The 14,172-nt window shown below is 41.6% G+C and overlaps 2 protein-coding genes across 2 annotated transcripts in view; one reads left to right on the forward strand and one right to left on the reverse strand.

Annotated features, from left to right (window-relative positions):
- Positions 1–14,172, reverse strand: part of LOC144820521 (uncharacterized) — a 200,693-nt gene that overhangs the window by 87,696 nt on the left and 98,825 nt on the right. The window lies entirely within an intron of this gene.
- The window catches only part of LOC144820505 (choline/ethanolamine kinase-like), a 56,897-nt gene that overhangs the window by 41,051 nt on the left and 1,674 nt on the right, over positions 1–14,172 (forward strand). The window contains exons 9-10 of the mRNA XM_078677938.1: positions 11,718–11,824; positions 14,031–14,112. Coding sequence (XP_078534064.1) covers positions 11,718–11,824; positions 14,031–14,112 — 189 coding nt within the window. The remainder of the gene's footprint in view (positions 1–11,717; positions 11,825–14,030; positions 14,113–14,172) is intronic.

Here is a 14,172-nt window from a genome sequence, read left to right on the forward strand (position 1 = left end):
CTCTCTCTTCCCCCCCCCTCTCCACCCCACCACCACGCCACCCACAAACTTACCTGGGGAAGTCCTCTTCAATAAGAACTTGCATGCTCTTTATCTGCATAGTCAAGGATTCTCGACTTCCCAATCTCGTACCTCGGGCAGAACACCAGATCCAGTTTCACGAACTTCTAACCTATCAAATGTCAGGATTCTCTACTCCGACTTCTGACAGGGTTAAAGGGCGCATGATTGACCAGGCTAAAAGCTCCATTATCTGACATGCTGCACTGTTTTAAGTTAGTGCAGCATGTTGGATATGCAGCCGCGGCTCATGTTCGATATGCAGCCGCGGCCGGCAGTGGGAGTACCTGCAGGGCGGTGACATGGGGAGGGGCAGGGTAGGGGGTAGTAATGTATGGATTACGGAGTTTTACAGGTAAGTAAACATTTAAATAAATAAAACTAATTTTGTTGCGTGCACTGCATCGCATTTGGGAATTACTACCCCCCACCCTTCCCCTCCCCCTCCCCACGTCACCGCCCTGCAGGTACTCTCACTGCCGGTCGTGGCTGTAGATATGTATAGTGACCAGGAGAGCCTGGGCTGCAACACCCCCTGCCTGCCTCGTGGGCAGTGCAGCCAGTAGAGCCCTCCTCTGCTGTGAACATGACATTACATCTTTTACATACAAACAATCCCATGAGCATATTTGTTTTCATGTAAAATCTATCAAAGGTAAACCAATTTGTGGCAGAGCGAGGTGGTGGATTGATGCTTGGCACCTCTATGGAGGAGCCGTCTCTCGCCTCAGCCCCCTTCTGTAGTGCAGTAGCTCGAAGTGCTGACTATAGATACTGCATCACATTCTGCCTTCCAAAGGTTTATTCACCAGAGAACAAGCAGCTCTGTAGACCTTGATGTGCAACAGGTGGAGATCTATTGTTTTCCATGTACACATTTTCTAACCCTGTTATTTCATTCCTTTTTCTTAGGGTAGAATGTATGTGTTTTTTAATAACATTGAGTGTCGGACTGTGTCCTGATCCTCTCCCTTGCCGCATCAGTGAAATAAATACCATATCGCCCTCTGGGAGTTCAGATGTGGGTTATATCATGCTAGATTGTCATGTGCCATACTAATAAACCTAATCATATAACCAAAACATGGAGGGCGCGGGGGCTTTAAATGCATCCTTGCATTGTCACCATTAGTATTGCCATTCTACTGAGGTTTTGTGAGCAATGTTTTTTTTAGATCAGCTACAGTGTGCTGCGAAATGTGACCTTTGCACGTAGTAATAAAAGTGTGACTGCTTTTATTAGTACAGTTGCTCTAAATCTAACGTTCTTGGATCATTACTGTTTTCACTGACTTAGCATAAATGTGTTCTATATTTTTTTATTTAGGAAGAGCAACTACAGCCTTTTAATCAGAGCAATTTCAAAATGGCATCAATAAATGAAATAGTACATCAAATGAGAGGTGGTTGGTTAGGTGAATAACACTGATCCAAAGAGAACGTATGAAAATGAGTAGAGAACGTCAAATTGCCTGATTATTGTAGATGAAGACAGACCTGCATTCCACAAATACTATTGGGTGTACCAATGTGCAATATATTTATTTACACCAGTGTGAAGTGAACAGGGCACCGCTTTTTCGTCTCTTTCAAGTTGCAAGATGTAGTATTTCAGTTTTTTGGAACTCTTTGAGAGGGGATTTTTTTGGATGCCTTATTAAAGAGTACTTATGCAGAGGCATAGAAGGTGATATGGTCAGCACTTGGTGGCAGCACAGGACATCATGGGTGCTGTCAGTAGATTGTGTAAGTAGGATTGTGGAGTATGGAGAGTAGGGTAGCCACCTCATTGCAGATCAAAACAGATGCTCTTTCCAGTCCAGCAGTTTTGTCATGACCTAGTCCATTCTGGGTGTTGTCTTATTTTGCTTCCATTGAATCTTCTAAACTAAAACCTTGGATCAGTAATTTGCACCGAGCTCACTTTGGCATAACAGTATCCTGGATGCTAGCAGACCCATCTTGGAGCCTTCCAGACTCTCCGTTGATGTGGGGTTGTGCTTCTCTATTGCTGAAGACCTTCATGACTGTTCTCACATTTGCGCTGCCTTCAGCTTTAACAACATTGTTCCTGAATCCACTACTGCAAGCTGTAGATTTGGATCCATACATATACAGAGTCCATCGGATGGAGCACTATGCTATAAGAAAGGGTAACTCTATGTTGCCTACTGCTTGATACCCTACTAATGATGTTGAACTGGAATACGGTGTAACTATTTATACCAACCGCTTTATACGTCGCCACCGATGTAGAACAGGAATATTGTGTAACCTAACAAATTCAGTCTTCAGGTGAACCTATGCATTCATCTTCACTCCCAACATCTCCCAGAAGAGTTGCTATTTTGGTTAATTGTGCAGTTAGAAAAGCCAAGCACTCCAACACTACAACAGCCATGCCTTCAAGTAAGTAGATTAAGTTGTCACGGGTTATTGTCGACATTGCTTTTTCACATTGATTAATTTATTATTTCCTATACTAACTCTGCTGCAATTAAGCAAGCTCGGTACATATTTTGGGTGCCAGGCAAGCACTTCTATATTGCATTACCTGGACTAGTTCCTTAAGAATGTCTGAACAAATGGTTGTCCTCCTCCACAGGCTGAAGAAAATCTTTCAAGAGAGGAACACTTGCACTTCATTCATGCAGTGCATTCTATTACATTACTTTCCAGCTGACAGAACTTGGCCTAGAACCCATTGCACAATCATTACTATTTCCTTCACAATGTTTATTTTTCCAGGTGTATACAAGGTATGAATTTGATCATCCGTTCATTGTGGATACTCTTGCATGTTGAAATACTGCTTTGGTGCAGCAAAAAGAAAGTTATTTCTCCATGAATAAGATTTGGTGCCTTGAGATTATTGTACATTCATATGAAACCATCCAACCTGCCTAATCAGGAGGTTTATTAGCTGATCTTTTATCTTACTCCTCACAAACATTTTAACAGCTTCTAGTCCCAACCGTTTCCGTATTGTCACGACCTTTGTCTAGGGTATTAAACATTTCTGAGAATCTACCCTGTAAATTTAGATCAGGCTGCAATAATTATTAATAACAATGCTACTTTTTTTTACAGATGATCATCTCTGTTATGGCCTGTTTTTTTAATCTCAATTAGTTGTAATATTTTCACCAGCTTCCCAATTCCAGGTGCCATTGAAGCCATTGCAGAATCAAGAACCTTATCAGGTGTGAGCTCTGGCTACTCAATGTGCTTACGCGCCCAGAAAATATTGTGGGTGAAGCCCTGGCCAGTGTTTGCCCTCCTTGTTGGCCAGTCAGCAATGGCTGGTGAATGTGCTCACTTGTGTACACAATGTAGTTTTAGACAGTCGGTGTACCCACTAATTTGCATGTCAGTCAATGTGCTATCTATTGATCGTCATGCAATACCACCAGTCTGCATGCTTAACCACTAATCTATTTGACAGTATGGCATTTATCCAGACCACATCTCGCCTATTTATTGCTTGGACAGCATAATATTATTTGCTGAAACTCCCCTGCTGTTCCCATACATCTGCTTCCTGTAGTGTCTAATTGTAGGAGAGTATGATCTTTAGAATTTGCAAAACCGTAACAAGCTGGCAGAATTCCATCTGAGCATTAGATATTAGAAAAATGGGTAGTTAACTTAGTGACTAAGTCATTCAGTGCTGTGACATTTCTACCGGCAAGGTTCCTTTCGGCCTTCTCAAGTCTTTGATGACCTAATGGCTAGACAACTGAGTAAAGAGAAGTAGCAATCATCTGGTATAGAGTTTGTTCCAAATCAAGGTCGGCTACATCTTCCTCTGCCGTAACCAATGGTTTGTCCAAGAAGTCAGACTGACTTCCCCTCTGGTGTGCAAGAGGCTCCAGCAATTATCTTGGATCATGTGATCCTTATTCTTTTGGATGTCAATTACTTGGGACCAGTGAGTGCACAAATTTATTCTGAGCAGGTATTTCTTGAACCTTCCAAACGCCTTTTCCAGGACTCCTGTAAGAAATAAAATATTAGCAAGTTCTTGTGACAATCATGCTTGTTCCCAAAGGTGAAGCTTTCTTTGGATTTACTCTAGGCACCTTACTGTACCCCACAATACTGGAGGCCTTACACATTGACAAACGGAACCAGTGCACTGACATTTTCTTGGCTGGTAAACCTCCCAATTTACCAGCCAAGAAGATCTCCGTGCACAGTGAAGTATTGTTGTATTCATTGATGGGCATTAGAGTCCAACCTCCTTCCACTGGCCTCTTCCCAGACTTTGGCACATGCTATAACAGTCTCCCGTTGTTATTGCTGGGTGGGGTGCTGTTGTGGGAGCCACCAGGTTAGTAGACTATGATCTCTCGAGGACATAGCTTAACCACTGATGGTCAATGCCATTTTGCCAAGTGTGAAGGCCTTCCTTCCTCTCCCTGTGGATAAGTTGTCATGTCCTCCTTGACACTACTGCAGTGTTTTTTTCTAAATAAGTAGGGATTCAGATTTGGTGTTGGTGCTGGATAGTGGCAGTCCAGTAGCCACATGTCATGAGAGAAATGTGAAAGCAGGTTTTCTCAGTAGATTGCAGAATGATCCAGTTGAATGAAAGATCGGACTGACCGCTCCCTTGGCTGTGTTGAAAAACTGGGCTTTCATGAAAAGACTTCTACCGTAGGGAAAATTCTCTGTCTCCAGTAGTTTGCATTTCATCTGAGAGTGGGGGAAAGAAAAATGATTATAGAATGCTTTAATTTTCTTTTAGCGATTTTTGCTGGAATTCAAATGAATGAGCTACAATTCCCCTTTGTTTCATACCATGCCCCTTGCTGTGGTGGCCAGGCCTCTGAACACCCCAGAAGCTCAATGTGTTATATGATTTCTAAAATGAGAGGCATGTTCCTCTCCTTTGTGATATCCCCACTCATGATGTAAAGACAAGATGGCATTATTGACCTTCCTTTCATTTTCCTTCTGATTACTTCAAATCCTACAAATGTGCATTGAATCCCTGCTTCAGAGCTGGGATTCGGTTTGGTCAAGCCATGCTGAATAATATTTTTGTTTAGGCTCATGGAGTGCTCCATTATGCTGCCTCGTCCTCTTTTACTTGAGTGTTTTTATAATATTCCTTTCTTTCAGAAGATTAGTATGCCATCCACACTTTTTGATCTTTCTATCGACTTTGTGCAGTCATTATGAAAAGGGAACTTGACCAGAGAAAGCAGTGAATTATAATAGCATGGGCCTTTACACTTGCAAGGTCTTGATGAGTGAAACCCCTGGGTGCAAGAGGGGTCATATGTGTGCCACAGCTTGCAAATTCCTTCTTGCATAAGGTGTGTGGATTTGCAATGGACTACACCCTTTGCAACGAGGGGGGCATATAACGACTGATTGTAGGACTAGGAGTACAAATATCGTCATGTTACGAGACTGGTAGTTATAAGTGTTTGTGTGTGTGGCCTGATATGTTGCATAATTTGGCATTCATTGTGTCGCTAGCCATATTAACATAAACATCTGTATTGATTTTATAGTCCTCCAACATTGGATCTTATATATATATATATATATATATATATATTTATATATATATATTTATATATATATATATATATATATATATATATATATATCCACATGCTTGAATCATTACCCGTTGTAAGGCTGGGAATCCTCGGTACATTAAAATAGCAGTATACAATGTTAAAATGGCTATAGGCCCGAAACAACATTATCTATTTAGTGGCACAGCCACCTTATTTGGCAGAAGTCAAACTTCAGCCAATGAGTTGGAAGCTAAAGCTCTCCTACTCTTCCTTGAGGCCACCATAGCTCAGATTCCTACCACACGTCATGTGTGAGGGAGACCCCTTGCAGAGCTCTGCCCTAAAGCTGTTACTATTTTGATCTGCCCTGGATTGGAACTATCCCTATCTTCAGCACAGAAGTGCTGTGAGGAATTTTAGGGGTATATTCTGTCTTTTCTGGCCAAGGTAGATTTTTTTATCAGACAGTCACTACCTGTCATCATGACTAGTAGAGAGAATGAATTACTGCAATATCCGCAAGACATTTTTTACTACTATTCTTAAGGACAGGGAAAGTAGATTGGCATTATTTCTTATGGCTAAAGAGAATTTCCTCCTATCTAAAGGGGATTGCCCCCTCTTTAGTGGGTAATTCCATGAAAAGTGCTTCTCCGAGCTCTTCCAGTAATGCAGTGCAGAGACTGACAAAGTTTCCTGAAATTGTATTTTTTGGTACAGCGCTTGTACAATTAACAAAAAAAAAGCATACCTCTAAACCTTATAAGGAGTCTCTACCAGTAATAAAGAATAAAAAAATCTTTGAATAACATATCCTCAAAGGAAACCTTGTCAAAGACAACAGCGGCGTCGACAATGACAAGAAAATAGACACCATCAATGGCAAACCCATAGACGTCAACAACCCTGCCATCGGCCGCTCTGCCAAAATCAATCCAACCATTGACAACATTGTCGACCTCAACTATGCTGTTGACAACAACCTTACTGTCCACTGCACCGTCGACGATGACCCCATTGATGACACATTTAAAGGAACCTGTTTATTCTTCATTAAAGGTGTCAAATTTACCTCTAGCTCAAATCTTGCAATCTGACCAAGAAAAGGCTAGTGGTTGTGCCTCACAACTGCTTACAGCCCAACGCAATTGGATGTGAGGCTTGACCCAGATTTCCGAGAAGAAATGGATGACCATGAATCCTGAAATCAACATGATTACCAACAAGATTATATGCCTCAAACCTCTCTGTTGTATGGGAATGAGACCTCCTAGACAGTGCAGAGAACTGGATGTGGTCCAAGTGCCTCTGGCCTTATTATCGACGTTACAGCAGACGATGGCTACTTTTAATAAGTTATTAGCATAACATCTGACTAATAACCCTCCATTTGTGTTAACCTGCTGCACTAGTTCTACCGCTTACTCTACCTGCTCCTTTTCCTGTTACCCCCACCTCAGCAACCATCGACACTCCACCCTCCACCTCCAAAAGACCCATCTTCCAGTCCTAAGAGTAGCAATGATTATTCCAATAGTTCAGTATACTTGGATACGTCTGAGGTGGAAGGTGATCTTTCTCAAGATGATGGAGGACAGAATGATAATTGACAGGAATTTATTGAACTTAGTGGTGTTGATGAGGGACTACATACACAGGATTCAACAGAAAATATCTCTAAATTCAATGTATTAACCGAAAGAGCTAAAAGGAAATGTAATCTTAATGGTGTAGGTCAAATATGTTTCTTTTACGAATTCTAAGAACAGTCACGGAAGCCTGTAAAATCTGTATCCATTTTAGATAATATCTGGTCAGAAGGCCTAAAATGTATGAAAACACAGGCTACAGTTCCAGCTGTGATTTTTTCCCAACTCCAGCTTGAGGGAATGTAACATTAGACAGGTTGGTAAACTGTTCGTTCAGAGAACCCCAATATGCCCCCCCAAGAAGGAACATCATCTGCATTTGAAGGAGCTTCAAGGGGAAATTCTCATGCTTCTCAGTTTGGCTACAGAGATTGTTCCCAAGTCACCGAAAAACCAAGAATGTTTCCAGGTTCTTACTAAACCAAAAGGTATGGTAAATGGAGACCAGTTTTGGATATCAGACAGCTGGACAGATTTCTAAAGTGACAAGTCATTTTGGATGACTACGCCAAAGGAAATACTCCTGATGATTCTGGAAGGGGATTTTATAACCTTCCTGGAAATTTGGTATACATACCTCCACATACCCATTCATAGGAAACACAAAAAGTACCTTTGATTCTTGTTGGCAGGACAACACTACTAGTTAAAGGCACTTCCTTTTGGGCTCAATTCAGTGCCTTGAATATTTACCAAATAGCGTGCACCGGAAGCTGCTTTTCTCAGATGAGAAGGTCCTGAGTTGTTCCCCTACCTAGACGACTGGCTCATGAAATCCCTATCAAGGGAAGGAGCAGGGCCTTCTATGATGGTCGGCATCCATCTGTTCCAGAGATTGTTTCTCACTTTGAACAGGGATAAATAATCTTTAGAACCCCAGAAAAAAATCAAATTTCTGATCCCAATACTCGACACAATTGGGAAATGCTTTTCTGTCAATGGAAAGAGTGAAAAAGTTGCAAACTATGGCAAAGAGTCTTTCTGCAAAACAATCCGTCTCAGTAAGACAATGCAAGTCCCTGCTGGGTCGGATGGTATCAGGTATAGGCCTCATTCCATTTTGCAGCAAGAACTGGAGCTGCAGTGGAAGCAGATCGAAAGGCTCATGGGGAGATATGTTGTGGGTCACAAGACATCTGAAGCAAACGTTTCATTTCTACCTCTAACAGAAATGATAATACGCACAACAGAGATGTCCATTAACAGATGGGGAGCTCACCTACAAGAGTTCGCAACCAGAGGCACCTGGTCACATGCAGAGAAGATGTCCACTTCAACATATTGGAACTCTGACCCACAGACCTGGGCTTTCAAGCGTCCGTCCCCAGATTAGCCGGTCAGCCAGTCTAGTCAGAAAGAACAAAATGATGTCTGTGTTCTACAGAGCTAAGCAAGGAAGAACGCTATTCAGACCCCTCTCTGAAGAGGCTCCGCTGCTTTTGAACTGGGCCATTATTCGCAAGATCGACATCGCTGGGAAGGCCAGACTGCTAGTACAATCGGGTGAATACACTATCAGCAGCATTCAGAGTGTCACGAGTGGGAACTGCATAAAAAACAGATGGATTACATATTCAGTGGATGGGGTCAACCCATGATCGTTTTGTTTGCCACTTCAGAAAACTGTAAAATACCAGTTCTTTGGAAGTTTATTTTGAAACCCACTAACTATGGGTAATGCCTTTTCGATCAATTGGTTAAAAATACTTACTCACACTTTTCCTGTTTCACCTGATCTCCTTCACTTACCAGCTCATCCAGCCATTCCTCTAAAAGTGCACCCTGATGTCCTCTCAAACACCACAGAGATTCTCACTTCACGACCCCAAGTCATTGAGCTTGACCCCATGGTACCTGACCTTTTTCAGTTTGGCTGTTTCAGTCTATGGCAAAAAGGTAAAGATAGTTTGGTGCAGGCCTGGGCTCCAGGAAATGCAAAGACCAACAATGCTAAATGAAAGTGTTTGTTACAGGAATATGGGTCATCATCTGATTTAAATAAAACCACATCAAATTCTACTGTATTTGTTGTATCTGGTAAAGAGTGGACTTAAATATTCTTCGGTCGGAGTTTATCTGGCTGAAACTTTAAGATTCAGGAGAAATGAGTTGTCAGCATCTACTCAGGTCTCCCAATGGATAATAAAACAGTTTGTGAAAGGGCTCCTCAGAGCGTTTCTGCTCCAGTTTCATGGGAACATAATACTTTCCAGTTAATGTTGCCACCTTTTGAGCCTATACATAAGGCAGAGTAGGAATTTGTATTGTGTAAGACAGTATTTTTCCTGGCTCTTACATTTGCTAGTAGGGTAGGAGAGATTCCAGCGTTAACCTTTAGGGAACATTTTCTCCGAGTCACGAAAAACAAGGAAATCATTCTATCATCTTTATTGGTAAATCCATGTACAACTGCAGAAAGGTTGTTTCGTTCTGTAAATTTATGTAGATGTCTGAAATTCTACATAGACAATCCAAAGGACATGTGAGCATTAGAACAATTGCTTGTGTCTTTTGTTCAGCCACGAAGAGGTCATTCCCCTAAAACAGGATAGCTTGTTGGCTTTCAACCTACATTATATTCTGTCATGTCAAGCATCCAATCCAAGGAAGGTTGAGGGTGCTCACCAGGAACATGGTTTTATCTGCGGCACTCTCTCCTGGGGTGTCCTTGTAGACCTCTGTTGTGCAGCCACCTGGAGGAGCAGGTACACGTTCACGAAGCATTACTACCTAAATGTAGACGCAGAAGCTCACACAGCAGTGGAACAAGCAGTCCTATTTTATTTTTATTTTTTATTTTAAAGGTTTTATATAGCGCTGGCTAGACCCAGAGGTATCAGAGCGCTTTACATGAGTATCGGATCATAGTTACAGGTTACATCGTTACAAAGGTTACACAGTTATTAGAGCGCTGCAACATATTAACTTGTAAGGTCAAGATAAACAATAAGCACAAATACGTAAAGGGAAAAGCAGGCAAGGGGAGAGAATCAGAGAAGTGGGTAGAAGCAGGGGAAGTAGACAGATAATGAAGGCGGGAAAGAGGAGTGGAGGGTGAGAGACACAGCATGGAAAGAGTAGGGGAAGGGGGAAGGGCGTCGGGAACACAAACCGGTAGACAAGTCAAAGCAATGTCCAAAGTCCAGTAAGCTGTGATCCTAGGGGAAATGGTATCACTTCCCTATCTCTGTTGCTAGAGGCTCCCTTTAAGCAGTGGACTCTCTCCGAGCGGTCTCTGAAACTCCAAGGCCTACATACTGGATCCTTCCCCAAAAAGGGGAGAGGGAGTGCTTTGGCAAGGGGTGCCATACCATACCCCAGCTGTGAGTGGCTCCCTTTGCGCAGTGGACTCTCAGCGGGTTCGCTGAGACTCCAGAGTATAAATATTGGATCTTTCCCCAACAAGGGGAAAAGGAGTGCTTAGTCAAAGTGAACAAAGGACAGGGGCCTAGGTAGAGTAGCAGGCAAGGGGAGAGATTAAGGGGAAAGGGAATAGGAGCTAGGGAAGTATACAAAGAGAGAAAGCATACTAAATGGGAACATATTTAATTAATGAGTTTTATAGAGCGCAAGCTAGACCCGAGGGAATCTGAGCGCTTTACATGAGGAACAATAATGTTGCAAATTACATCAGTTAAAAGTTACATAAGTATCAAAAAAAGCATTTAAAGAACATGGGGGACAAGGTGGATGGAGCAAGGAAGGGTAAGGGGAACATAGGGGACAAGGTGGATGGAGCAAGGAAGGGTAAGGGGCAGATTTGAAGGCATCGAGAGGAGCGCTGGCATTTCGCCTCTAGGTCAAGGGTGCCGGTCCTCACAGAGTCAACATCTGCCCTCAGATCACTGAGTTTGGAGCCCATCTCAGATTTCAAGGCATCAAAGTCCTAAGCACCATATCTAAATAAAGAACTTATTATTATTAAGTCCTAAGCACCCTGTTTTGATAAAGCTGAGACTGCTTCCACTTTTGTTAGCTTTTTATGTATACTGCTTGCTATTTTGATTCAAACATGTGAATATATGAAAGATCCAATGTCAGAGAAGAAATGAGTTACGAATCTGTAACTCCACTTTTCCAACATTGATAGCATTAATATATTCACATGCATCCCTGCCTCTTCCTTGGTCAGAGGCTCATTAATTATATATTCTATTCACAATTGTGCTTTAACATCTGAGCAATGGCAGCCTTTATGGGAAGTAGAAGAGTTTAAGCTTCCAGGTCAGTGGCTGAAGTTTGGATTCTTTCAGATTAGGTGGATGTGCTACTAAATAGATAATATTGTTTCAGGCTTATGGCCATTTTAACACTTTAAACTGCTATTTTAGTGTACCGGATTTTCTCATCCGGACGACAGGGAATCATTTGAGCATGTGAATATATCAAAGATACCAACATTGGAGAACTGAAGTTACAGATAAATAAATTCTTCTGCATAGTAATTACCTTTCTCTTGTCTTCATTACAGCTTCATTTTATACAGCACTACCTCAAGGCAAGCTCCGACAATATGCACAACATCTGCACAGAGGAGCAGACTATCATCCAGGAGCAAATGATCATTGAGATCAACCGGTAAGAACAGTTAAAAGGACTAGTGGGAACAGCCAGGATTAACGATTGACCAGAGATTACGTATCATGGGATCTTGTTGAACTAATTATCATGAAGTACAGTGTTGATGTGATCCCATGCCTCAACTTAAGTAATTCTTCCACCTCATGTCCTGCTTGAGATGTTACTATTTTATGTTAATGTAGGTTATTCCACTAACCTATTGTAATCCTGGCTGTGAGCAACAGAGCTCACATTAGAATGGACATGATCGGTCTATTCCACCCAATGCAAGTAAATAAGGCTCACCTCTACTCTACAAAAAAAAAACGATCATCTTTGTTGTAACCTGTTTCAATGCAGACATACAACCGTCAGCCAAGGTGGCTTCCCTCTATCAGGTTCAAACTAATTTGAAGGTGGATATTCCGCAAAATGCATGTTCAGTTTAGTAAAGGACAGGAGAATTACAGAAGTGTCACTAACTGAAGAACTTTGAGCACTTTTTCCTAATTGGAACCAAATCATATATTTTAGTCCCTGACAGGCAGCAAGGGTCAGAATTAGAATTAAGTGCCTCAACAGCTTTTCAGAAATTTAAAACCCCCTGGGTCGTTTCCAGCTGATCTTGCACCTCTTTGACTGACACTCGTCAAGCATCAGAAATCTTTTGATTTAGGATGATAACGATGGCGTACTGTCTTATCAGAGCCTACCCATCACCTGCGGACCAGAATAGAGTTCTCATTCAATTTCAATTGAAATATTGCAACACAATCTACTTGGGTGAAAGCCAACAAATGAAATTTAAAATCTGAAGAGAATCTAAAACGATATTGCCAGACTACCTGTACCTAAAAAATCTGACCACATACCTCCTCGTCATTGCACTCCTGGTAAAGCAAAAAATCAAAGTCAAAACTTTTTATTATGAAGCAAGCATATGGGTGTCACCCCAATAGTATCTACAGATACTTGCCTGCACTCAGTCACCCACTCAAATCCATCACCTTCACATTGATCCACTCACCTGGTTGCTAATTAATGTGTTGGCACTGTATAAAATACCAAATAATATAATTATAGCCTTATACTTGAGGCATGGTTGCTTGTGAATCTACGTAAGATGACAACTGTAGTTACAACTAAGTAACTTCTTTGCCTTCAGTATTGGTTTTCAGGGATTCACATTCTTTTAATTAAAGACCGCAGCAGTGCAAGGAAAAGCAGTAAAAGGAAGAATGCAGCGCATCTTACTTAAGAGCTTTCTAAATTTGCCCTGTGCCACGATGAATTCTGTTGTGAATTGGGTATTCAGGCAATAGAACTTTGTTATGGGACACTGTTTTTGTCGATCTATCGCTCTATCTATGTCAATCTATCTATAAAAAACAAAGTAGAGAATTCTAGGTAGCTCCCAAGTTTTAGGTGGAGAGTAACTCCTTTATATGGAACGCTCTACAACACCACTAACACTGTAAAACTGCTCACCTCAAATGTCTGTTCTTCTAGTGGAGCTTTTAAGCTAAGAATTAACATAGGGCCATCCACGTTGAGCTGAAAAGATGACAAAAGCCTTTTACCATGCCAGGCATAGTATTACAGCTTTGGATTGATGAAATACCATTCAAGCCAACCTGGAATGAATAAAAGGAGTCCCTGACGTGTTTCGCTTTTATTAGAGCATGTCCGAGAGACCTAGCTTTGTTCAGACATGAGGAAGCACCCAGTATAAGTCAAAGAAACTGCTTTTATCCCTTCCAGGCCTTGGATAGTATTTTATCAAGCTAATCCTGTGATATGTCGGGAGGTTGAAAGATTGTAAACTAGAAGAAATATAGAGGTGGTCCATAGTGGATTTCTTAATGTGCGCAGCAAGTGAAGATTATATGAAGCACTTCTGAACCAGAAATGGTATGAAAAGTGATAACAGAACGTTCAGCGAAATAAATGTTGAAATTGTAAAAGTCTTCATTGAAAGAGTGCAGAGGACATTGAGGATTATTTAAAAAGAAAGTTAATGGATAAGTGGGTTTTAAGTGAAAACCAAAGTGGCCCTTCACATGAAGACACTCATTGATGCAGAACAATGTGTGTGAGTCCCCAGTGCTGATTAGTAGGGCGAGAGAAGCATCATGATTGACCTGGAGAAGTATAACTTGGTCACCATTGGAACACCTGGGCTTCTTTTCACTCTACAGTGACTTATTCTCTCATGTCTCCTCAGGTTTGCTCTGGCCTCCCATTTCTTCTGGGGCCTGTGGTCCATTGTACAGGCAAAGATGTCCACCATTCAGTTTGGCTACCTGGTGAGTGTTCCTGATGTGGATAAATGCATTTCGTCTTCTTCCATCTGTTCTCACTGTTTC

This window comes from Lissotriton helveticus, chromosome 1_1 (assembly GCF_964261635.1).
Source record: "Lissotriton helveticus chromosome 1_1, aLisHel1.1, whole genome shotgun sequence".
NCBI classification, from domain to species: Eukaryota; Metazoa; Chordata; class Amphibia; order Caudata; family Salamandridae; genus Lissotriton; species Lissotriton helveticus.